The sequence below is a fragment of the Peromyscus maniculatus genome, chromosome 1 (assembly GCF_049852395.1).
Source record: "Peromyscus maniculatus bairdii isolate BWxNUB_F1_BW_parent chromosome 1, HU_Pman_BW_mat_3.1, whole genome shotgun sequence".
Classification (NCBI taxonomy): Eukaryota; Metazoa; Chordata; class Mammalia; order Rodentia; family Cricetidae; genus Peromyscus; species Peromyscus maniculatus.
In genome coordinates, this window is record NC_134852.1 from 103912634 (window position 1) to 103939594 (window position 26961).

Below are 26961 nucleotides of genomic sequence, written 5' to 3' on the forward strand. Positions count from 1 at the left end.
CTTGGCTGTTCTGGAATTTGCTCTGTAGACCAGGCTGGCCTCGAACTCAGAGATCTGCCTGCCTCTGCCTTCTGAGTGCTGGGATTAAAGGTGTGTGTCATTAGGGCTTGTTCTGGAGCCTTTATTGTTGGCTGTTTTAAACAAGTTTCCATGGGCTGCTGAGAATATACATTCTTTATATGTTGGGTAAAATCTTCTATAGATATCCGTTATGTCCATTGATCTATGGTGTTGTGTAACTCTGAAATCTCTATTGAGTTTTAGTTTGAAGTCTTATATAGAGATGAAGAGGATTATTCAAGTCACCATTATTTATAAGAACCTATCTATTATATACTCATTAGTGTTTGTTTTATGAAGTTGGAAACTTCAATATTTTGTGTATATGTATTTACAATTGTTAAATATATTCTTGGTGAGTTATTCCCTAAAGGTATCATGACCCTTCTGTATCTCTTCTAGTTTTTGTTTGAAATTCACTTTATCAGGCATCAATAGCTATGCAGCTCCAACTCTGATTTGCTGTCAAATCAAATGATTGTTTTTGTTACTGCTGTCTATTTCTGTCCTCTAAGTGGTGGGTAATGATTATAACTAAGTCCAAGAGAAGGAGACTGTTTCCTAAGAAGACCCACATAAGACAAGACGGAACAGACGAACAGGGATGGGGAAAAGAGAAAAACCCCGAATGACAGCATCCTAACACTTGCAAAAACCACAAGGTGGAAACACAAAAAGCATAAAGAAGGAAGCCAATAGTACATTCCCAAATGCTCACAGTTCCTGAATATTCAAAACAAAAAGTTAAATAGTTGAAATACCAGACAAAGAATGTAAAAAGATGTTTTAAAAATGGCCCACAACGTCACAGAGGACTTACTCTATTGAATGCAATAAGGAAATTCCTGACCAACATTAGAAAGTCAGAATAAATGAGAGGGTCAGCAACACCAGTGAAAAATTAAAAAGCATGTAGGAAAATTCTGCAAAGCACTGGGATTCTGGGATGAAGCAATAAACAAGCAAGGGATTAGAAACAGAAACCATGGAGCGATTGCAGGCTTCTGTGAAACATGGAGGTTGGCTGGGACCGTAGCACTAGCAAGCAAGACTATATGAAGGAAGAGGAAGGTTTTTCTGAAAATGAGGTGACTGAATCAGAAAAAAAAAAAAAAACCACTTTAAGTTTTGGTGAAAGAGATAGATGCCTTTCCCAAGGTTCCCAATAGCTAAGTGGAGTCATCAGCCAGTGTGGGAAGAGTTTCTCTAATAGGTAGCATTTACCACTATGGCTTTATTAACAACAATGGAATTCTCAGTGTATCAAGATACATGGATGGAGGCCTTGTCCTTTCGGAGGAAGGGATGGGGGATGGGTGGGTGGGTGGAGGTTGCGGAGAGAGGGGAGAGGGATGAAAGGGGATCTGTAGTTGGTATGTAGGATGAATGACAAAAATTTTAAGTAAAAAAAAAGACATGGACAAAGCATGAATATGAAATAGACAAGGATTTTTATAGCAAGTTGAGAATCAACATAGACATTACTGCTGCCATGAAGTGTCAGTATATTGGAGCAGATGTACTGGATTTAGCAGAGATCATGTTTGCATCTGCAGATGGTCTAGCCTAGGAACCAGCAGTGTTTTTGACCTTTCACCACAGCAGAGAGAGTGACAGAGGATGCTGCAGTTGATTTAGAGTAGGTTGCAAGAAGAGCATTCCCTTCAAGATATGACATTCAAAAGTGCCACCAGGGGAAGATGATTCATCACTGACTCCAGATGCATGCAGAATCCACAGTCATCTATATGTCAATAAAGTAGCAGGGAATTTTCACCTACCTGTGGGCAACTTACAGTTTTTCTCACAGAGTAGACCATTTGTCTTTTGGAGAACTTGTTCCAGGAATTATTAATCCTTTGGATGCAACTAAAAGACTGCTATAGATCACAACAAGATGTTCCAATATTTCATTACAGTTGTGCCAACACAGCGACACACATACAAGATTCCAACAGACACCCATCAGTTCTCTGTGACAGAAAGGGAACGAATCATTAACCACACTGCAGGCAGCCACGGAGTCTCTGGAATATTTATGAAACATGATCTCACTTCTCTCATGGTGACAGTCACTGAGGAACACATGTCTTTCTGGCAGGTTTTTTTTTTCTTTTCTTTTTTCTTTTTTTTTTGTAAGCCTCTGTGTGGTATTATTGGAGGAATCTTTTCAACAATAGGCATGTTACATGGAATTAGAAACTTTGTAGTGGAAATAATTTGCTGTCATTTCAGGCTTGGACCCTACCAGCCTGTACATTCTGTCCTCTTTGAAGATGGCCACACAGACAACCATTTACCTCTTTTAGAAAATAATACACATTAGTACCGTCTGAGTGGAGAAAAACTTTTTGCCTGAAACATAAAATGTTTTTTAATAATAAAATGTGCAATATATTCAAAGAAAATAAAATATGAGAACTTGGAAATATACTTATTTAAAAAAGGGAAAAAACAGCCAAGGGGGGAAGGAACCAAACTGAAGTCATCCTGTGTACATCGTGTCTGTTACAAATGTCCTAGAAGAAATTACACGGCTAACTGGAGAGTCAGCCCAGCTGGAGTCCCAGGTGAAGCCAGCACTCTGATGCTCTCCCAGCATCGGTATGGAGATCATATGGAGAACAGTGTGGAGAGCAGAGCTTAGAGGATGGAGGTGAAACTGTATTTAAAGGAAAGGGATAAATGCAAATGTGTATATCCCTTTGGTTTTTAAAAGATATTAGAATAAAATGTGTAAACATGTGGAAAACTAGTCTAGACTCTAGAAACTGTAATCCGCTCATGTGGATAATAAAGGAAAGAAGAGATTGGCCCTGTGTTACAGCCTAATTAATGTGAAGCCATATTGACAAGACCATGTGGTCCAGTACGGGGTGCTGAGGAAGGTGACTGCTTTCCTTTGAACGCCAGTTGCTGGCTTTCCTGACTTTTGACGGTAGGTTCTTAGAAGACTAAGGTGAAGTTTCCCAAGGGCAGGTATGTAGTTAAGTGTTATGATAGGTAACAGGTACCACTCACAGCTTGTACACGGGACACTGCAGGGAGAAGAAAGCACAGTTTACAAAGATAAAAGTTACCAATTTGTAAAACACCGAGGGACAAGTATAGTATCGCATGCTTGTGAGGAGTGGGAAACAGAACAGCCGAGAGATGGGTGAGGCAGCGTCGGGTCTGAGGCAGCGTAGGCACAGCTGTAAAACTGGACCAGGAACCAAGTGCTGCCCTCGGGGCTCTGGGCAGAACTGATGAGGCTAAAATGAGGGAGCCCTGTCAGGTGCTATTAAAAACTGCTGAACCTGTGTGCCAGCCTGTTTTCCTCTTGTGATTTTTAAGAGCAGAAGCATGAGGTAATCCCTGGAGAATAAGTCATTAGGGAGACCCAGGACGCTACATTGACAACGGTGCCTTAGAGTGTGGCCTGTCCCAAATTAGTGTTTCAAGAGAACGTTTTTAAAGATAAAAAAAAATCACTTTCTTGAAAGAGGGTAGGCAATCAGGGAGGGAGGAGAGAGCAACAACACTCTCAGCAGTAAATTGTGTGGAAACTGGCATTTTGTAGAAAGTAAAAATTTTTGGCTAAAATATTCCATATTAGGAGTTAAGAAGTTAACTGACTAATAATGTTTTAAGTTTTAAAAAATGAATCCAGGAAATTTTAAATAATGTGTGAGTCTTCTCTGAGGTTCTTGGTTCCTTGTGTCTTTTGTTTGTTTATTTGTTTTGTTTTTCTCTTTAGGTTTTATTGTTGGACTAGACACACATCATCTCTAACAGAAGAATTTTGTTAGTGAGAACTGGAATGTTGGCCACTTGAGACTGAATATTGCTTTTCCATGTCTACTTGCTAGAAAGTTCAGTCGGAAGAAAATACTGATTTAGAATTACTAAATTCTTTTTTAGTAATAACAGTATTACAATGTCTTTAGAAGATTTAAAAGTATTTTCATGCTTTCTAAGTATCATGTTAAAATTTTATGGAGATGTATCTCTTCCATTAAAATTGACTCTATGGGAATTTGTTTAAAGAAAAAAAAAGCAGAAGAAATAGAAACCAAAAGGGAATGCATCACCAATAGACCAGGTCAAACATAAGAAAGGGAATCAGGCATACAAGTCATGGTTGAGAGGAAATATTACATTTATACAGCAATAAAGAAACAAGTAACCAAACATCTAAGTTCCAGGGGAACACAAGTCAAAATTTCATTGAGATCCCATCTCATCCCAATAGGGATGCCACTATCAATAAAACCACCACCAACAACAACTGTTCACAAGGATTAGAGTGGGGCTACACAATTCTGGGAGGGATGAGAATTAGTATAGCTACTATGGAAAATACATCATGGCCCCTAAAGTAACTAAATAAGGAGCTACTATATGATCTAGCCATACTATTCCTGGGAACACACCCAAAGAAATATAAGCTGGCATGCTACAGATTCCTGTACATCCTGTTTATTGCAGGAGTGTGCAAAACAGCCAGGTTACGAGACTGTCAAAGATAAATGGATGAAGAAAATGTGCTGTATATCCAGAATGGAGCTTTTATTTCATAAAGCTCTATGTACACAAAGAGGTATATTTATTCCTCGTATGTAAAAAAAAGTACAAAATTATGTCATTTGCTGAAAGTAGATGGAACTGGAAATTGCCACATTAAGTGAAACAAGCCAGATGGAGAAAGACAAATATTACATGTTTCCCCACATATGTGGAGTCTAGATATAGATAATACATACAAAGAGAGTGGGATTATTTAGGAAAAGGAACAGGAATAGCAGGAGGGAATGGTGGAAAGGTGTGAATATAGTCAAAATGAGTGAAATCCACCTGTCTTGGTTTAGTATCATCTCTGTGATAAAGACCATGACCAAAGGAAACTTGCGATGGAAAGGGTTTATTTGGCTTACTATTCCATTAAGGGAGCTGAGGCAGGAGCCTGGAGGCAGGAGCTGTAGCAGAAGCCTTGGAGGAACGATGGTTACTGGCTTGCTCAGCCTGTTTTCTTATACCATCCAGGACCAGCTGCCCAGGGATGGTACTGCCCACAGTGTATTGGGCCCTCCCACATCAATCATCAATCAAGAAAATGCCCAACAGACTTGCCTACAGGCAATCTGATGGAGCATTTTCTCAATCAAATTTTCTCTTCCCAGGTAACTCTAGGTTGTGTCAAGTTTTTTCTCTCTCCAGGATATCATCATTTTATACAATGTATGTATGCTAATAACCAGGATACCATCACTTTATATTATATATGTATGCTAATAAAAACTTCATAAAATATTGTGGAAATTTTATGATTCATAAAATTAAAGCAAACCAAATTCAATAGTCTTTCCTGCTTTACAGCTTATGCAATGGTGCCCTCTGATGGTATAAAAGTCACTGCCATTTATGTATTCGCTCACAGCTGCACTTACTTCAGAGTTTCAGAGGTTCAAAGCTTCTTGAAGCCATGGAAATTCATTGATTGTCTGAGTTATTTAGCCAGACTCTTTTTCTGATGAAACTGTTAACTGTTGCGTGACCAAACACACTGTTTTGCTTGTTGAAATGCTTTAGGTGCCCTGAGGGTAGGAAACTCTTTTTTATTAGCAGAGAAGAGAACAATTTGCCTTCATATAATTTTGTCAGTTTAGAGTGAGACTCCTCTTCCAGGCCCCAGTCTTTGGTTAGAGGGAAGTTCTGTGCACTTCAATAACTTGAGAGTTATCGGAGAGTGTTCAAATCCATTTTCTTTCTACCCAGCAGACAACGTTTTCTCAAATGTGCTACTACTATTGAATTCACAGTCACATCTCCTATTTTCTCAGTCACTAGTTACTAAGTTATAGCATATTTATGAATGTATGAGAAATTCAATATTAATGAGAATCACATTCTTGGAAATATGGAGGAAGCAGTCATTTGAAACTGTATTCACCTTATGCTTATTAATACAATATCTGTCTTTGATGGGCACTATCGTAGCTCTCTCCATCTTGCCTTTCAAGTTATCTATTTAAGATATAGGAGGATGAAGTGTCACTTTTTCTCAACAATGGACTCTTCTATATTACTTACATTCTTCCTGCCTCATTTTGTAAATTTCTCTTTCAACAAGTGTTTCTGTGAGTCTCCTCAAGATTAGCACTGAAGGGAGAGATGACTATTCTGTATCCTGATTAGTCAGGGCAAAAGGATGTGTGGGAAAATAAGGCATGGTTGCAGACAGATGACTTCAGTTGGAGGAAGGAATCCCCTGCCCCCTTCTTTGTCAAAATGGAGACAGTTTGGCTATGCAGCTTATTGGAGAGCTTCTGCTCATCATGGCTGAGGTCCCGGGTTCAGTTCTCAAAACTCAAATACAACCAAACAAGCAAGCAGTGAATATGAGATCTCTGGGTTGTTGGTGAAGAGAAGGGAAAGGCATGGAGTAATTTTCCTTTTGGACAGTCTTGTTAATTCCCAGATGCTCATCACATGATCATCTGGGGTATTGTTTTCCCTGTAAATATTTGATCCCTAAAGCTCCCACATCCATTTTGGACAGGAGAACAATGGTAAAGCATTGAAGCAAGTTCTTAAGAGGCTTAAAGTATAAATAAATGAGAAGTCGTGTGGCATTGCTCGCCGGTCCTGTTCTAGCATTGGGGACACCAAAATGCTGACTATGACTGGAGACGGCCAGGTGATTGATAGCATGAGGCAGGTGCTCTGTGTTCTTTCCTATCCTGGCTGCCCCCAAATTCTCACCCAACTGTGCTTAATAGATATAATATTATTTCTGGATGTATGCTTTATTCTCGAGCAGTTGAAAATGCAAACATATCTTTGCTATGGTAGATCTTATTTAGAGGATGACCTCGTTCCCTCTTGCCCTCCCTGCTCTCAGATCATTGCCACATTTCCACATGGTGAAGCAGGCAGCATCTTCTGAATTTTTCTTTTTTCCTGTATTTTAGAAAGAACTGCTGTGAGTGACCTGAAATGTGCTTCCTCTTCCAGGTCATGCCTGCGAGGCTTTCAGGCATATAACCTGCTATGTCCCCAAGGCAAGTTGTAGAAGTGATTCGAAGTTCCATCTCTGTTGACCCTGGCCGAGGCTTTTTGAGCCTTTTGGGCTCAGCTTGCTTAGAGCAGTGCTGGTCAGATTGCTTCTGTGGTCCTTTCATGCTGTTGTTTCTCAAAGTGACATGTGGATCTCAGTTTGGACAGCAGAGGGCGCACTGTCCCGTGTGTGTGTGTGTGTGTGTGTGTGTGTGTGTGTGTGTGTGTGTGTGTGTGTGTGTGTGTGTGTGTGTGTGTGTGTGACCACTTGGTACTGAAAACTCAGTTCTGTAGTGGCAGTTGATGTTCCTGATGATGGGAAGGAGCCAGGAGGATGCTGGGAATTCAAAGGACATTTCATACCCTGTTTCCAGCTCTCCAATACCCAGGTGCTTTAGAAAGTAGGAACTTTTGATATTGTAAGAATAAGTCCCATAATTCTCTGAAGAGCTTCATGCTGTCTTGAGTACTGGCTCCTAGAGTCAGTGTGACACGGGATGGAGAGAGGGCACATTTACTAGGCACTTATACAGTAGGAACTTGGTACTTTCAGTGCACTTTCTCTGCCCTCCAGCAATTCTTTGAAGGATGTACTGTTATCCTAATTTTATATAGGAAGGTGCTGGGCTTAGGGGTTAAGTGATATGCCTGGCTCTCTGAGACTTCTGTAGGCTTCTCAAATATTGTTTTAAAAATATTTTATTTAAATATTTTTTTCATTTATTTTACATTCCGACTGAAGTTCTCCACCCCACCCACCCACCGTCCAGATTCCCCTCCTTCTGCTTCCCATTCCCCCATTCCCTTCCACTCCTCCTCTGTCTCCATTCAGAAAGGGGCAGGCCTCCCATGGGCTTGAACAAAGCATGGCACATCAAGTTGAGGTAGGACTGAGCTCCTCCCCTTGTGTCAAGGCTGGGCAAGGTAACCCAGCATGAGGAACAGGTTCCCAAAAGCCATCTAAGTGCCAGGGACAGGTCCTGATCTTACTGCTGGGAGCCTTACAAAGAGACCAAGCTACACAACTGTCACACACATGCAGAGGGCCTAGGTCAGTCGCATGGAGTCCTAACTGTTGGTCCAGAGTCCATGAGCTCCCATGAGCTCAGGTCAGCTGTCTCTGTGGGTTTCCCCTTCATGACCTCCCCTGGCTCATATAATCCCTCCTCCCTTTCTTTAGCAAGACTCCCGGAGCTCAACCAGTGCTTCTCAAAGATCATTTTGCCTCAGTGATTTTTCACTTCTCCCACTGACTTTCAGACCCAGCTATCTTAAGAGATATTCCACTTACCTTTAAAAACAGCTCACAAAAGAATCCCATTTAAACACCCAGCTAAAGGCTTCATTCTTGAAAGCAAGGATGAGTATATGCCATGAGGGAGCCAGCAGAGACTTAAGCTCATGTCTGTTAATTCTCCCAACTTGCTTGCCTTCTACCAAGTCACATACATTCCTTTCTCTTTCCCCTCCAAGTCGCAACAGTTGAAGCTGATGGTGTAGAGCTGGAGTGGCTGGAGTGGCTGGGTGAGGCCTACGAGGGGAATTAGGCTGTCTCTGTTCCCTAAGTTCCTGAGGCCTTTGAGATTCTAGATGGGAGATTTTCCTCTGGCAAGAACTTTCCTCACTGTTTTTTTCATAGCATATAAACACCCATGCTTCCAAATTTGAAGTCTTTAACTGGGACTCTTTGTGAGCTGTTTTTAAAAGGTAGGAGGAATAGCTCATATGATGGCTAAGTCTGAAAGTCAGTGGGAGAGGTGAAAAATCCCTATGGCAAATTGATCTTTGAGAATCCTATAGAAGTCTCAGAGAGTCCTGAGTTTCCTTTCTTTACCCCTGACACAGCCTGTCTATGCACCCTTGTTGAAATAGATTGTGGTTGTTGGTGAACCTCAAATGGCCCAGTTGCTTTGCTTCTAGGAGCTGTTTGGATGGTAACTCAAATCATTTAACATTAGACACTCATTTAGCCCAAGATGCTCATGTCTGAGATCAAGTTCAAGAGAAGCAATAGCACACCCAACTTTCATGTCAGTGTTGATTCTAGCTCAGTGGCTTTTAAAACTTTAGCTGCACCAGAATCACCCGAAGAGCACTGATTATTGGGCTGTGCCCCCAGAATTTCAGATTCAGGAGGTCTGGGATTCAGCTGGAGACAAAACACTTCTCTCAGGCTCCTAGGTGGTGTGGATGGTGCTTGCTGGGCCCTCAAGAGGAGAAACCCTGCACTGAGTGGGAGAATGTGGAGTCACTTGCATGTCTTCTTCTGTTTCTCTTGCTCTCTTTTATTTCTTTATTTAATGTTTCATTTTGTTATATTTGTTTAAAAACTTTAAATTAAAAAAAAAAAGCTCAGCACTTGGCCTAGACAGTTCAGCACATCCTTGTTGGATGAGTGGTTGAGTAAATTGACATATGCAATGGACAGAGTCTCTATATAGACATGGATGCCGTTATTATATGCTCAGTCTCTGTAAACTTATTCTTCTGAGAGGTGGGCAGTCATTTTCAGATTGCATAGAGATCGTTTAGAAGTCAGGAAGTATGCAGTTAGACGAGAACTAGAGAAGCTAACGTTTTGTGTACATGTGTGCATTGTAAGATACCCCACCTTCAGACTCCCAACTGCCTCTTCAGTGTGCATTCAACTCAACATGCTACTCCCAGTGCTTCCTGGAGCCTGGCATTAGAGCTAAAGTCTTGATTCAGTAAATAAATGTAAAATTTGACAATGTATCATGGGTGATATGTGCTTTATATTGCACACACAAGAAGTCACATGTCCCTTGCCTGCTCTGCCATTTGTGATTTCAATATTGACCATTAGATTAAGATGATAATGGCCCAATGTTTTATTGTACTTTCTTCCTTGTAACAAAATAGTGATGTCTGTGATATCATTGTGACACCATACAAAAGTTAATTTTTCTGCTATATTTTTAAATGTTCTCAATGCCAATTAATAGCTCTTGCTCTAATCAGTAACATTGCAGAACAATGATTTTTCCAACTTGATAATTCATTTTGCACCAGCTGATACTTGGTTAGGCAGTTTTTCTTTATCAGCAGGACTGTTTGGTATTCTTTAATACACGTCTCGATTCTTTACTGTTAATTCCCAACTTTAAAGCAAGGGATTGATTTAATAGGCATCTTAAGCAGGCACTCTTTAAAAATGTTCTTATACTTTAATGGATTTCCATGAGTTCAATATTTAAATCAACTCCATTTTATATTTCCTTTATGCTCTATTTGTTTCATGTTCATTGTATTAAAATATCAGCCAGTGATAGTTTCTTGTAATTTACTTCTATATCCATTCATGTAACTTTACTAATTTTTGAGTGGGGTTTCTTTTTTTGACAGCAAGATTTGTCGGCTGGTCTTGTAATTTTCTCATCCCAAATGTCAACCACTCACTTCACTAATAAGTTCTTGTTTCTTTTATTGAATCTTCTTTTTTTGGGGGGCGGGTAGTAGTAGGCATGAAAATCCTGCCACTTGGGATGTCTATGGGGGGGGCAGTGGCAATGCTTTTAGACCCTCTCAGTCGTTTACTAGGTCTTGATTTTGATACTGAAAATTTAGATAATGAATATTCAGATGGTATGGGCTTTCTTTACTTTGAACAATAATGGAATTTATTCAAAACTGCTAAGAGAATAGATTCTAAGTGTTCTCACCAAAAAAAGTAATAAGAATGTAAGGTAATGCTTATGTAATTACATCAATTTGCTATTCCACAATGTATACACATTTTAAAAGATGTTGCACACTATATAAGTGTAAAAATAGTTACCATAATAGTTAACTACTGATAAAACCAAGTGAAGTTTAAAATTTCTTTTGGTTATTTTATGATCCAGGTTGATTTTAGTCAATTTTTATGCTAATCTAATTACTTTCTTTGAGATATGTCTTGTCTGTTTTGTTTTTAATGTAGATTGATCATTTTGGATTTTATAATACAAAAACTTTTAAGCAGCGGTACCTAATATCTGATAAATACTGGAAGACATATGATGGTGTAATACTTTTCTACACTGGCAATGAAGGGGATATTACCTGGTTTTCAAATCATACGGTATGTGGTATGTGCACTTTTGTGAAGGTCACCTAAACAATTTGCCTTTTACTATGATGAGCTGGAGAATGTTTTCTGAGATCAGTCTTGCAACTTTTTTTCCCTTTGTGGCATTGGGAATTGAACCCAGGACCTTGCACATGCAGAGAAAGTGTCCTACCACTGAGCAGTATCCCAAGGCCTCTTTCATTTTTAATTTTGAGGCATGGTCTGGCTAAGCCACCTAGGCTGGCTTTGAATTTACTGTAATCCAGGCACTACATAAATTTGCAATCCTCTTACCTTAGTCTCACAAGTAGCTGGGATTACAGGCCTGTACTACCAGGTCCTGGTTATTATTATTGTTCTTAATTATAAAGCTATAAAAAAGAAAGAAAAACTCACTAATAATTCAAGAAATAACAAATTTATGCCAATAAACAAGTCTACAAAGAATAAATATAGATATTCAAGAGGACTCCATGTTTTGCTTAGTGGAATTGTAAGTGAAAAGAACAAAATTCTATTTTTAGAAAACTGAATTTTAATTAAAAAAATCTCAATTTATTGTATATAGAGGCTTTTGAATTTCTTTCTTTCTCTCTCTCTTTCTTTCTCCCTTCCTTTCTTCTTTCCTTCCTTCCTTCCTTCCTTCCTTCCTTCCTTCCTTCCTTCCTTCCTTCCTTCCTTCCTTCCTTCCTTCCTTCCTTTCTTTTTGGTGCAGGGATTTAAGACAGGTCTCTCTCTACACAGTCCTGGCTGTTCTGGAACTCATTATTTAGACCAGGCTGGCCTAGAACTCATAGAGACCCACCTGTCTCTGTCTCCTGAGTGCTGGGATTAAAGGTGTGCACCACCATGCCCAGCACATATTGTGTGTTTTGATTATGGCCTCTACTAGATAAATATAAGGGCTGGACTTTTCACACACTTATTTGGCATTGTGCGTTTGGAGTTTAGTATTATATTAAGCATGTAGTAGGTGCCCAGTATATCTTTGTTATAAATGAACAAAACAAAAGCAAAAGCGTAAGTAAATGTAAGAAGATGCAAGTTTTACCACCATGTAGGGAGGGCAGAGGTGAAGCTGGTGGTGTATTTTAGTTGATCTTCCTGTTTGTTCACTTCTTTTATACTAATGAGTATTAACATAGTAGGACCATTAACTTGCTTCCATGCCTGTGTTTCTGATTACCTTTCATTATACTTAAATCCATTAATAAAACTTAAATTAGAGCATACGAAAAGATGACATCGTCCTTCTTGGCATGTCAGGAGCCTGTGAGTAGAAAGTGTCAAATTTCTATCAAAAATACAGGCTCAATTGTAGTAAGGTAGAAAATATCATATTATCCAGAACGGAAGTGTCTGCCATGGTGCCTGGATTTCAGAAACCCACAGAAAACGCTTGCTCCGTGAGCTCAGTTGAAATAAAGATGTGAATTCACTCATAGCTCCTGAATTCCTCGTTTGTGATCCTCCCCCCCCCCTTACAAGTGTTAAGAGTCTAAATATGTAGAAAGCAGAAGAAAGGAGATCCAGGACCTAAGTCAGTGACAGCTGGAATCAAGTCTCATGGCCCCTCAGGTTCCCGCTGTTACTCTGTGAGAAACCAGGACTGCCTCATCTCTTTTCTCTTCTTTAGATGTGGCTTCCCTTTTGTGCCAGAGCCACAGGGCAACTTCTCCTGCTCTTTAATCTAGGCAGAGAGCTGGTCCTGCCTCCAGCAGACCCCACTGCTGTGCAGGCTCCGCAGTGGGAGTTAAGGCTTGCGGGGCAAACTCTGTCATTAGAAGGGCAGGATTGAAGAGACACTCGGTGTAGGAGCAGTTCCGGAGAGGTGACCAGAAAGAGATCCCAGAAGGGCAGCTCCTCACCCTCCCTGGTCCTAGACAGCTTCCTTTGCAACTAAAACATCACAATTGTATGTTCACCTCTGCATGCAGATTTCCCGAGAGACTATAGTAGTGAAGATGTTAGCCAGATGCAGAGGTTTCAATTCTGATATTGTTAGTTGGTTGTTCAAATTTGGGTAGGCTTTTAACTCTACAGTTCAGTCTTCCCATCTGTTAAATGGGTATAATAAAAATATCTATTTCCTAGTGTTGTTTTGAAAATTAAATAAAATTAAGGTACCTGTAGAAATATAGTGTTATGTTGTGAGATGTTTGTATACTGTGTGAAGATATATTGCTGTGATTGGTTTAATAAAGAGCTGGATGAGCAAGAGCTAGGCAGGAGGGATAGAAGGGACTTCCGGGCAGAGAGAGGAAGTAGGAGGAGATAGTCGAGGAGCAGAGGAGATGCCAACAGACACAGAGGAGTCAGACATACAGAATTAAAGAAAGGAAAAAGCCACATGGTAAAACACAGATTAATAAAAGCAGGTCAATATAAGTTATAAGAGCTAGTGGGAAAAGCCTAAGCTAAGGCTGAGCTTTCATAATGAGTAAGACGTCTCTGTGTCTGTTTGGGGCTGGTGGCAGAAAAGAAAGTCCACCTACAGTGTTAATACATGTTAACACGTTACTTAGTCCTCTTTTGAAAAGTAAAAATACCCTTGAAATGGATGCAAGCAAATAATTGCTAATTGTACCATGCATCTGTTCGGTTAAGTTGCTTCCTGCCAAAACCTGAGGTCAGCTCTTAAGACGCTCATAGTCTGGTGCTGTAAGACATACATGTGAGTTTCTGTTGCAGCAGGTAGAAGAGTTCTTTGCAGCACTCTGGTGTTGAGGGAAGATGGACAGCTCTGCTGGGCTAGAGCACGCAGAGGAGGATGTGCTGAGCTGGGTGTGGTTGGACCTGGGATATGTGGCTGGAGTGAGCAGCTCTGTGAAAGAGAAGTGGGGTCTTGAAAAGCCCAGGTATCAGGCTAGCATGTCCATTATCCCCACAGGTAGCTCTTTTAATTCCTTAGCGATTGCTCCAAACAGCCAAAGCCATTTTGAGGTTCCTATGCCTTGTTAAGGAGTAGTAACTTGTTTTTTTTTTTTTTTTTTTTTTTTTTTTTTTTTTTTTTTTTTTTTTTTTTTTTGGTTTTTTGAGACAGGGTTTCTCTGTGTAGCTTTGCGCCTTTTCCTGGAACTCACTTGGTAGCCCAGGCTGGCCTCGAACTCACAGAGATCCGCCTGGCTCTGCCTCCCGAGTGCTGGGATTAAAGGCGTGCGCCACCACCGCCCGGCAAGTAGTAACTTGTTAAACACCAACAGCATTCATCAGGAATGCCATGGCTTTAATTCATGATAAATGTCTAATCCACTGACCTGTCTGTTTGGGATGCTTCCTTAGGAAGGATTCAGAGGTCACCGTCCAGTCAAAGAGAAAGAGGCAGATGATTAGTGAGAAGCCATCAGCATGGAGGGAGTAAGGGAGTCTAGTGGCCTTTGGTGACTGCTCTGCATTACAGCCTGTATTCAGTCTTGGCTCTGCCACCTGTGAGAACACTGAGCCTTGGGTCTCAGTGTCCTTGTCTGTAAAACCACAGTGCCTGATTCTTGTTTATTGTGCTAGTTAGGTGAATTGTTACATGTAGTGGTTAGAACAGTATCTGACACATTGTAAGCAGGAATTAATAACAACTACTGTTAGCTAATTTCCTAATATATAAGTTTAAAACCCTGAGGGAGTTTGGGGTGAGTATCAGAAAAAAAGGTCACGTTTGTTGTGCATGGACAATGAAAGCCTAGTTTTTGCTCTTCATTTGTTTCTCTTTTGAGACAGGCTCATGCTCGTGAGCTCAGGCTAATTTGGAAGTTACTATGTTGTACAGGTTGCCTTTGTGCTAGGGGCTGGGGGCTCCTCTGTCTTTCTCTCTCTCTCCTCCTGGTGCTGCCACACTTGGCTATAGAACCCATTTTCATTGGTTTCACTCTAAGATAGTGTGGTGTGATGTTCAAAAGTGCAATAAGGATCACATATCTGTGCAACACACATAAATTGCACATTTTTCCCCCCAGAAAACTTTTTCTGGTGTGGTTTAATATCTATTTTTTATGATCTGTAAAAGTTCAATGTGATACTTTTTACAGCCTAATTTTACTCCTGGATTTGTGAACTCTTTCCAGGGGTTCATGTGGGATGTGGCCGAGAAGCTGAAAGCTTTGTTGGTGTTTGCTGAACATCGATACTATGGGGAGTCCCTTCCCTTTGGTGATGATTCATTCAAGGTAAGTACACATTTTTTTTTAAAGGTTGTCCTTTTTAGGAGGTGGATAGGACAGTCTTATGTATCCAAGTGTGTCCCACCTTCACCTTCAAGTGCTAAGATTGCAGGTACGCAGCGGACAGCATGTCTGGTTTTATGTGGTTCTGGGCTTGAGCCTAGGGCTTCATACTTGATAGGCAGCCATCCTTCCAACACAACTGCATCCCCAGCACTGTCCATGCTTTTCATTTTTTTCTTTCTCCTCCTCTATACTGTTTTGAGACAGAATCGCATTATATAGCTCATGTTAGCCTTGTATTCGTGACTCTTCTTTGTCAGCCTGCCAAGTACAGGGACTACAGGTATGTGAACTGTCACCAGTCCCAGAAGGTTCTTTTGCTCACCTGGAGAGTACTTGTGGGTGGGAAAGAATTCTGATTTTTTTGCAGATCTTCTTTTCCTTCAATGTCCGAGAGCAGCCAGTTATGGCAGAATCCAGGCAGGAGCAGTGGCAAGTGGGAACTCCACTGTGACAGTCCCTGGCCAGCTTTGGGTTTTGGGACCCTAAGCCCCATGGGTTGGAGTCCCCATGCAGATCTTTTGGCAGCAGTTAGAGTAACAGCTCTTGTCCTAGGGTTTAAGACCCTTGGCCTGGGAGACTTGATAGTTGTCTAGAATGCTTCTGGTGACCCAGACATTCAGGGTCCCTTCTCCGGACTTTTATCAAGCATCCTTTTATTAGATCTCCACTCTCCAACATAATCTAGTTCTGCTTTTCTGCTTGCACTGGCCACTCTTGGGACTCTACTCACAAAAGTTCATCAGAGGAGCGATAAACTGGTGTGGATACCTGGTGAGAGGCTTCTGTTCCTCTCTCTACTCCTACATTGCCCAAGTGCCTGCTTGAGTTTATGACACAGCAGCTGACTTCTCTCAATGCTGCAGCCATTTCTGATGCCCTAACCTAGGTAGTCACAGAGCATCACGTTTTCCACATTTTTGTCGACTAGAACCTGGTCAGTAGGTCTAGTGCAAGCATAAAAAGGGAAAATTGGGCTGCATCTTTGAAAGGAAGAAGTGTGAAAAATTTGCAGATGTATTTTTAAAATACTCATTAGCCTTCTGAGTTCAGTATTATTTCACATTGCAGAGGGAAATGGACCCACACAGAGAACAGAACTGTCATGGAATTTGCTGAGTGGGTTTCCTTTTTTTTTTTTTTTTTTTTTTTTTTGGTGATGAATGTCTTGCATGGGCTTTTCTCCTCATGCCTGAGATGCATTGTTTCCCTTCTAGTTCTTTTTCTTTCTTTTTTTTTTTTTTTTGGTTTTTTGAGACAGGGTTTCTCTGCGTAGCTTTGCGCTTTTCCTGGAGCTCACTTGGTAGCCCAGGCTGGCCTCGAACTCACAGAGATCTGCCTGGCTCTGCCTCCCGAGTGCTGGGATTAAAGGCATTCGCCACCACCGCCCGGCCCCTTCTAGTTCTTACAGCTGTTTGTGACTGGCCGCTGAGCTTGTTCCAGCTGTTGCTGTAGCAAACGTAGAATCTTTCTGGTAAGGAGGAGAGAGCTTGTTTTGACTCAGAATCCTTTTCTCAGTGGTCTGTAGGACTTTGGTCATCTTCAACTAAATCTCGGACAGCTAAAATGTATCAAGACTTGAAATGCAATGACAACAGCCTCATATTAAACTTGGTCTCGTATTCCATCACATTTATTGCTAAAGGTTTCTATTATTTCTGCAACCTTAACTAGGCCTTGAGCAAACTGCATCTAGTGTAAATGACATTTGGAAAGGAGAACACAGAATGTGTGACAGGCTCTGGTGGAGGGCATGTTGTCTTGTTGGAGGAACAAACTGTGTTCCTCCAGGCTGGGTTGTGGTGTTTGAAATGGTGACACTTCTAGGGTAGGGTCAAGCCAGGGCTGCCTTGTCAGGGAGGTGGTAAGTTAGTACTTAAACTCCTTCAAGGAAACACATACGGTGGGTTCACTTCTCCATGGCCAGTGGTCCTGCTGAAGGAGCTATGGGGCCCACCGAGGAGAAACTCTGGGGTAAAGGGTGGAGAAGGGGGGGGCATGTCTGTCAGTGTCCTGAGTGTTCTTCCCTGTCTGGATCACTGTGGTGGCTTCCATAGCAGAGGAGCTCAAGCCTGGGGCCTGGACTCTCCTCAGCTGGGCTGCCAGCTCGCATCTCCTCTCTGCTGCCTCTGTCTGACAGGTAGACTGAGCTCTCAGGTCCTTTCAGGCCACTTCCTCCTTTCTCCTGGCTGCTGACAGATTTTGGAATTTGGCAATTGTTTCAGTTCCTCTGTGTGTGTGTGTGTGTGTGTGTGTGTGTGTGTGTGTGTGTGTGTGTGTGTGTGTGTGTGAGAGAGAGAGAGAGAGAGAGAGAGAGAGAGAGAGAGAGAGAGAGAGAGAGGTGAAGAGAAACAGGCTCCGTCCTGTAGAGCTGATGAACACCAGCATGAAGGAGAGTTATATTCTCAGTGTCAGACACTTGGCAGCAATCTTAAAAAGTATCTCAGACACAGTGACAGTTCTTCCGCAACCTTATTTTTTACTTCAGAAACAAAGTTGTCCTTCAAGCCTCATAAGATCATTGACATCCACCCACAAAACAAGACCTGTGCTTCAGGCTGCTGGCTTGGGAAGGCTACCTGCAGGAATGCCCTGGGTGCCCATGTTCTCCCTCCAGGCCAACCTTGTGTATTCCAGGGGACATTGAGCATATGGTGGCAGGGCCACTGCCATGTAAGCAAGCAGACCAAGAGCTATGACTTGACAGTTCCCCTTGGTGCTCATGGGAAATTTCTGCATATCTCACTCAGCCACAGGCTGGTTGTATTTGTAAATGTACCTCAATTGTTTTATGTTTGTGAGAAAGAAAATGAAGGAACCTTATGAATGTAAATAAAAATTATAAACCACATCAAATAGTTGTTTAAATTTCCTGACAAAATCAGCACTGTGGCAGCAGATTTTGTGTGGTAAAAATCCTTAGTTAAACAGGTCAAGTTACATCTGCCGCTGGAAAGTAGTGTTTGGACATGTGTTTGGTCTTGCTTTATGTACTGCATTTTTCAGTAAACTTACACACACAGAGAAAAGAGAGAGAGAGAGAGAGAGAGAGAGAGAGAGAGAGAGAGAGAGAGAGAGAGAGAGAGATTCCACTTAATGCAAAATGTATTGTGTTCTACAAACTTCACTTTTCGTGAGTTGTTGAAATCACAACACCCTGTGATTTGACTGGGCATTTTGACTCAACTTTCTAGAAATTCTGTTTGGAGAAAAGCTTCTATGACTCAAGTTCTGTTCTGGACATAAGCTGTGCCTGTGCCGCAACTGTGTCCACATTTACATCTGTGTTCATCCTCCCAACCCTCAGGACTCCAAGCACTTGAATTTTCTGACATCAGAACAAGCTCTGGCTGATTTTGCAGAGTTAATTAGACACTTGAAAAGAACTGTCCCAGGAGCCGATGGTCAACCTGTCATTGCCATCGGGGGCTCTTATGGCGGTGTGCTTGCAGCCTGGTTCAGGATGAAATATCCTCATTTAGTAGTGGGGTAAGTGCATTTGGGCTGGACTAGAGTACCTCCCCTCCCCCGCCCCCTCCAGATAGTGTTTCTCTATGTAACAGCCCTGACTGTCCTGGAACTCAGTTTGTAGACCAGGTTGGCCTCAAACTCACAGATATCCACCTGCCTCTGCCTCCTGAGTGCTGGGATTAAAGTTGTGCACCACCACGCCTGGCTCCATAGCACTTCTTAGTGATCAAGACAAACTTAGAGATTTATTCTGGGTGAAGCGTGTTCCATGCTGTTGTATAGATGTTTCTGGATCCCATCTCATTAACAGCTGTGTTATTTCTCTAATCATCTTATTAAGGCTCAGTTTCTATTTTATTTTCTAAAATTATTTTTTAACCGTGAATAAAATATAAAATAATTATAAAATATTTTTATTTGTTTTTTGCAGTTTTTTTCATTAGTTTTTGAATCTTTTATACAATGTATTTTCATCATTGTATAACCTTTCCTGTATAACCCTCTTCCAACCCCTTCCTGATTCATCCCTTCTTCCCTGACTTATAAAACTTGTGTTCTCCTCTTCCTCCTCCTCTTCCTCCCTGCTCCTCCTCTACACCCATTAAGTCCCACTTGAGCTACCCACATACTTTTGGATACGTGGCCTTCTACTGGAGGGTGGCTGACCTACCACTGGCCACATCATTAAAGATAACTGACTCTCCCTGTCCTAGCAACTGTCCATTGTCAGTTAGGGATGGGCTCCCAGGCCGCCTCCCCTCTCCACGCTAGGGTGTTGTCTGGCTTGAGCTTGTTGTTTTCAAACTTTGCTGAGTCCCGTTTTCTTCTCCCCTCCTGTCATTTCTCTGATCGTTCAGAGCTCTTGCAGCTTCTGCCCCTATCTGGCAGTTTGAAGAGTTGACGCCCTGTGGTGTGTTTATGAAGATCGTAACTGAAGATTTTAAGAAAGGTGGTACGAAATGTTCGGAGAGCATCCTCAGGTCTTGGGGTGCCATTAACCGACTCTCCAATACGGGTAAGCTTTACCTAAAAGAATGGATTTACATTGTGTGTGTGTGTGTGTGTGTGTGTGTGTGTGTGTGTGTGTGTGTGTGTTTTAAATTGAACTTCACTTGTTCAATACTTCCATTTAATTAAAAAATATTTTATGTATATGGTTTTTCTGCCTGCATGTATATCTGTGTACTATGTATGTGTCTGATGTCCACCAAGGTCAGAAGATACCATCTGATCCCCTGGTACTGGAGTTACAAATTGTTGTAACACACCATGTGAGTGCTGGGAATTTGAACCTTGGTCCTCTGGAAAAGCAGTTAGTGCTCTTAACTACTGAGGCATTTTTTTTTCTAGCTCCCGAACCCACTTTTTAAAATGCACACATTTTATTAAAGCACATTATAAATCTTAAAAATAAGAGAAATCAAAATTCATGGGCTGATGAATTGCTTGATGTAATTATCATCTAGATCAATAGAGAACATTATCAGGCTCTCAGAAATCTGATGGCATTCTTAGTCACACCAGCATCCTTGCATAGGCCATCAGGATCCTAATGCCTTCATCTTAGGGTGATTTTACTTGTTCTTGAATTTTTCAGTAATTGAAATTGTACAACGTATATATGTGGGGGGTTTCGGCCTGGTATCTTTTGTTCAATGCTCTGCATTAGCAGCATCCATTTGTTTTATGTGGTTGCTTATTCATCCAATTCTTCTATAGTATTCCTATTTATTTTAAATAAAAATATTAAATATTTTTAATTAAAATGAGAAGTAATAAAGAATACTAATTTTGGTAAACCCCATGATGAAGTTTAGTTTGTCTGTCATGGAGTTATCAGATTGTGTTAAAGCATTTTGCTGAGTGGTGCAAAAATTCTTGGTGAAATGGCATAGACAATTGTATTTTCTGTAATGCAAAGTAAAGAACAAGAGATCTGTGAAGATTTACGTTGACTAGCATTTTTCAGCTTCTAGCAATGCCATTCTATCCCCAGGCAGTGGTCTACCGTGGCTCCCCAAAGCCCTTCGCCTAATGTCATTCTGTCTACAGGCAGTGGTCTACCGTGGCTCCCCAGAGCCCTTCACCTAATGTCATTCTGTCTACAGGCAGTGGTCTACCGTGGCTCCCCAGAGCCCTTCACCTAATGTCATTCTGTCTACAGGCAGTGGTCTACCATGGCTCCCCAGAGCCCTTCACATAATGTCATTCTGTCTACAGGCAGTGGTCTACCGTGGCTCCCCAGAGCCCTTCATCTAATGTCATTCTGTCTACAGGCAGTGGTCTACCGTGGCTTACCAGAGCCTTTCATCTGTGCAGCAACCTAAACTCTGAGGACATCCAGCGCCTGAAAGACTGGCTGTCTGAGACCTGGGTGAACCTGGCCATGGTGAACTACCCGTACCCGGCCAACTTTTTAAAGCCTTTGCCTTCTTGGCCTGTCAAGGTAACAGGACAATACCCTGTGCTCATTTATAAACTACTTTGTGGCTTTCATCAGGAGAAAAACATACTGATGATCCAGGGGCTCCGTGGAGCTAGCAATTTGGGGCTGGAATCCTGAATTCAGCCATTTTCTGATTATGTTATCTTGGACATTTTAGACTACCTTTCTTAGCCTTAGCTTCCTTTTCTGAGAATCAGAGATAAAGATACATCAGTACTGTGTAAGACCAGTGCTTGGTGTTAATAGAATAATTACCATATCCCAGGCTGTACTTTGTATATGTAGCTCATCCAATTTCGTCATCTATGTATTATGTCTGAATGTGTGCAACACATGGTGGAAACTTGATAAATGACCACTTTATTGAAGTGCTAAGATTATTCAGTGAGCTGCTAAACATTCTAAATGCTACACACTGTGAAGAGTAATCACTATGCTGAATACCAGAGTGGGAAGGGTACCTTCTAAGTGCCAATGGGAGGACATGACCTTAGGCTGCTGCTTACCCACCAGCATCCTGGATAAGGTCCTCTTCCTCCTTGAGTTGCCCTGCCTTTGCTTGTCTGCCTCAGGAAAAAAAAAAAAAAGATATCAATGGTTACAAATGCTTATGATAAGATCCAAATAATATGGACCTGAGAAGTGTAAAGACATTGATTTATAGGTTCTACAAGTGCATGAACACCATCTTAGTTAGGGGTTCTATTGCTGTGAAGAGACACCATGACCACAGCAATGTTTATAAAGGAAAACATTTAATTGGCATGGCTTGTTTACAGTTCAGAGGTTTAGTCCATTATCATCATGGTGGGACATGGCAATGTGCAGGCAGACAGGGTGCTAGAGAAGGAGCTGAGAGTTCTACATCTTGATATGAAGGCAACAGGAAGAGAACTGAGACACTGGGTGTGGCTCGAGCATATAGGAGACCTCAAAGCCCGCCTTCACAGTGGCACACTTCCTCTAAGGCCATACCTACTCCAACAAAGTCACACCTCCTAATAGTGCCACTCCTGATGAGCTTATGGGGGGGCAATTACATTCAAACTACCATAAACAATTTATATAAACTTAAGTTCTTTTTATATTTTAAAGATTCTTTTGCTGTCCACATCATTTGTTGTATATGTTCTTTAAGTAATGCCTTGTTAAGAACAAGTGTTTTAAAAAGCAAAAGATGGTTATGTTTTGAGGATGCTTTTGATTCTATGCTAGAATGGGTGCTGGAAATGAAAATCTAATTAGTTATACAAGAGCCAAGTTTCAAAAGTTCTCCAATTGTCCCACTGAAATACTAAAACTATACCTTACTTAAAATTGGAATTAAGATAAAATAATTTCACTTGTTCTCAGAGTTATTTCTCTTTATGTATAAAGTAAAAACTTATACATAACAGGAAACTAACATGCATTGAATTAAGCTAGGTGTTGATAACACAAAGTTATTATTATTTTGAGACAAATTATTATTATTTTGAGGGAAAGCTCACTTTGTAGCTTAGAGTGGTCTATAACTGTCTATGTAGCACAGTTTGGCCTCAAACTCATGACCTCTTGCCTCAAATTCTAAGTGCTGGGATTACAGGCATGCACCCTACACCTAAGCACAAGTTATTAAAAAGAGCTGACATCTTTTAAGAGAGACGTCTTATATTTCAACCTGGATTTAAATGTCAAGCTTACCTCTTTGTATTCTATTGGTATACAGCGTAAAAGCGACACATACATCATCACTCCCGCTTGAAGAACAAATGAATGTTTAGGTCCTACTCTAAACAGAGATTGGCAGACTTAGCTACACAGAACTATGTTTTAGGTGTGATTGGCCTTAGGATTTCTGTCAGTTAGTTTTGCAGCTGAAGCATGAGAGCAGCCATGGGCAATCCGTAAATGAGTAAGAATGGCCAGTAATGTTTTGTTTATAAACGCAGGTAGCTGGCTGCATTTGGCCTATAGGTTAGTTGGCTGACTCATAATCTAGAAAGAACCATAGGGATATAGCTTTTTTAGTGTTCATTTTAAAGCTTATTTTATTTTGTAAAATAACTTTTTTTTTGCCCATAGTCATTGTTTTTTTTAAGCCCGAGATCAATTCTTGACGTCCTCTTTAATAATTTCTTGCCAAAATTATTCTATTTTTTTCTTTATTTTTTTTATTATATTAAGAAATTCATTTTGTGAGAGGGTTTTGAAGAATAGAACCCAGGGCTTTATACATGTATGCAAGGGCGCTACCACTGAACGACATTTCTAGCTTGAGATTGAGAAATTCTTGATTGCTTAGATTACACTTACAATTTTTTTTCTGGACCACACCCCCTTCAAAAAAAAAATGAAAAGAAGACAAAAAACTCCAAAAACCACTTGTCTTACAGTTGGTTCGAGAGCCTCCCATTGCCTGCTTCTCCTTCCCTTCCCACAGTCAGCCGCCCATTGAATTTTCACAGATTCTTTTTCACTGCACCTCGCTCCTAAACTGAGCTTCAGATTGCTTTTCTGTTCTCTGCTCATTCTGCGTCTCCTTTCTTGACCCTATCTGTCCTCTCAACCCTCTAATCCCTGCAACACTACCCAGCTGGGGACTGCTCTTTCACTTGGCCGCCTCCATTTAGCCAGAACTCCGCCTCTTTCTGATGCACTTCCTCCTCTTTTAAAGGGGTGACAAACAGCAGACCTGTTCGGAGTAGCCTGTATCTCAGGCTTAGCCAAGCAAGCGAGATACCAGTTGGGTTGTGAAAGACAGCAGGCTATTTCCAATTCTGTCTGTACCACAGACATATCTGGAGTGTCCTTGGGCAGTGACTAAATGCTGTTTTCCACGTCAATTCAGCTATCATTCTCTCTAATTTGTCTCTGCACATTGTCCCTCTTTGCTTTTGTTTACTGGTCACAGAAGCTGCCACAGTCATGCAGAAATAATCATGGACTTGGCGGGCAGAACACAGGGAGGAAGAGAAAAAGGAAATAGAAAACCCTCTGTCATTTGACGGTTCAGGCCCCATTAAAAACCTCTAGGCCTCCTCTTAGCGTTAAAAGTACTTTTAAGAAGGCTGAAGTCCCTTAAATTTTGTGGTCTTTCTTTTAGACGCTAGGCAATCAAACATTTTTAGCATTTTCAGCCTAGCCTTCTGAGCATGCGGATCTACACAGTGAAATAGTAAGACATAAAAGGGAAAATCTCTTCCGTTTGTCTTGGTGTTTGATAATGTATGCACCCTCTCTGGGTGGCTTAAGCGGTTTAGATGCATTCTATGAAAAGAGAGCTTTTACTGACAAAACTAATGTGATTATCTGAGGCCGTGTGAGGGGGGTGTTGAAGCCTCAGAGAAAGAAAATCTGGTCTAAAAGCTGAATGTATCGGTTTAATCCTTCTTCTAATGGAGGGACCATACTCTGCAGAGAAGATTGATCTTTTTTTTTTTAACGCCCATCTTCTTCCTTTTTAAGAATTGTGTCTTAGCCCCCCCACCCCCCTTTCTTTTATTCTAATGCCTAGCCTCCTAGGTACGGGCACCTAAGACTTTTAAGCAAACCATTATCCTCGCTTTCTCAACCATGTGTTGGCAAGAAGGGCAGACCACACTGGAGTGCAGATCTGATCAGTGTAACTTTGCATGAATGTTCTGCTTTCTTCATCTCTTTTATTCTCTCAGCAAACTCTAGCTTTGCAGCCTAGGCAAGCCTGGAACTTGTGATCCTCTGGTTCCAGCCTCCCTAGTGCCGAGGCTGTAGCTTATGCCCCATGCCTGGCTTCCACACTATTTCTGTATTTTTTAAAACTAGAATTACTAAAATGGACTTCCAATGTTCTTAAGAAATTCTTTCTTAGATTTATTTTTTATGTGTGTGGGTGTTTTGCCTGAATGTGTGCCTGTGCCCCGTGTGCATACCTGATACCCATGGAGTTCAGGAGAGCACATCAGATCTTCAGGAACTGGAGTTATAGATAGTTGTGAACAGCCACATGGGTGCTGGGAACCAAACCCAGGTCCTCTGCAAGAGCAACATGTGCTCTTAACTGTTGAGCCACCTTTCCAGTCTCCTAATTTTTTTAAAAAAGTATTTCTTGAGTGTTTGTTTTCACTAGGAAACAGACAGTAAATTAAGTCTATTTGATTCGAGTGGCTGAGGCTGAGTCTCCTGTTAATCTACCATTTTAGTTTCTTTTAAACTATTGCAAATGTATTTTCATTTATACTGCAACAAAATGACTCTAAATTTTTATAAAAGCCAAATAAACTAGGAACATATAAAGACAACCAAACAATGAAAAGGCATGGGTTTACGGAGATAAATGTGAATGCTGGGCCTTGGGACACAGGCTTGAAATCCTAGCTACTTGGGAGGCTGAAGCAAGAGGATTGCAAGTTTGAAGTCAGTGTGAGCAACTTGGCGAACTATATTCTCTGTCTGTCTGTCTCTCACACATACACACACACACACACACACACACACACACACACACACACTCAAACCCAGACATATACACACTCTTTCTCACACACACACAGGCACACACAGAGACAGACAGACCCACAGGCACACACACACACCAAACTAAACTAACAACACACAAAATGAGTAGCACGATGCAGGGAATACTCGTATGCTAAGACTTCACGAAGAAGTGTCTGTTGTGATGTCGTGGGCTTCCTTCCTGCTGTCTATTAAATCACAGCCCCTTCGTGAACAACTAATGGCGAAAGTGCTTGCCCTAATCAGGTGGCCAATATTTGCAAATTATCAGGCTTGAGTGGAAGTATTACATGAGGTTGTGCCAAAGTTGCTGATGTTTGACTCAGAGGTGACCGTTTCCTATGGTTCGCCTTCAACTCAATATTTATATGCTTTACACACATTGCACAGCTGATTAAAAAGTGTGTGGCTATCTCCTTTGAATCACCGTACCCTTGAGTAGCTGTGAATTAGTGAAGAGGGTGTCTCTTATTACAGTAGTGCTTTTTTAAGCTTTGGTATTCTAAATAGTATACAAGGAGACTATGGGTTTGCACTTCTTTTACATAAACGCAGCTTGTCAGGATCTAGTAGAGGCCTTACAATGTTTGTCTCCTTTGAACCAGTAATTCCTATAAGAAGTTATCCTGAAGTCATCAAGGGTAAAGATTCAGCCATAGAGATATGCAGGTTTATTTGTAATAATAAAAGGTCACAATGTGCTGGGTGGTGGTGATGCATGCCTTTAACTCCCTCACTCAGGAGGCAGAGGCAAGTGGGTTTCTGTGAGTTCAAGGTTAGCTTGGTCTACAGAGAGAGTTCCAGAACAGCCAAGACTGTTATACAGAGAAACCCTGGCTTGAAACACCGGAAAAAAAAAAGTCACAATGTTTGAAATAAGCAACCTCAAGGCTTTATCCGTTCCTCAGCTCCCCAGCCTCACCGCTCCTCTATGAATTGTTTTACATTGGTGAGTGTCCTTCTGAAGGGTTGGTCAGAACTGGACCTTGTCCTCCCAGGAGGATCTGCCCTCAGAAGGGCAGTGGGCCCAGGACTCCCCCCAATCAGGTTGTGGAATTTCCACCAGCAGAGGCCACGTCTCTGCCCGTGATGTTGTGGAGCTGCAGAAACCCATGTATTGTTGTCTGGTGCCAGCCTCCAGCCACGCTTGTGTCTTTTAGGAGACAAGAACTGCTCTTTGC

General features: G+C 41.3%; 1 protein-coding gene and 1 pseudogene across 1 annotated transcript in view; both read left to right on the forward strand.

Annotated features, from left to right (window-relative positions):
* The window catches only part of LOC102919840 (lysosomal Pro-X carboxypeptidase-like), a 62469-nt gene that overhangs the window by 20940 nt on the left and 14568 nt on the right, over positions 1-26961 (forward strand). The window contains exons 2-6 of the mRNA XM_076547323.1: positions 11042-11182; positions 15229-15330; positions 18695-18876; positions 19716-19873; positions 21135-21304. Coding sequence (XP_076403438.1) covers positions 11042-11182; positions 15229-15330; positions 18695-18876; positions 19716-19873; positions 21135-21304 — 753 coding nt within the window. The remainder of the gene's footprint in view (positions 1-11041; positions 11183-15228; positions 15331-18694; positions 18877-19715; positions 19874-21134; positions 21305-26961) is intronic.
* LOC102919533 (endoplasmic reticulum-Golgi intermediate compartment protein 2 pseudogene) lies at positions 1414-2386 on the forward strand (annotated as a pseudogene).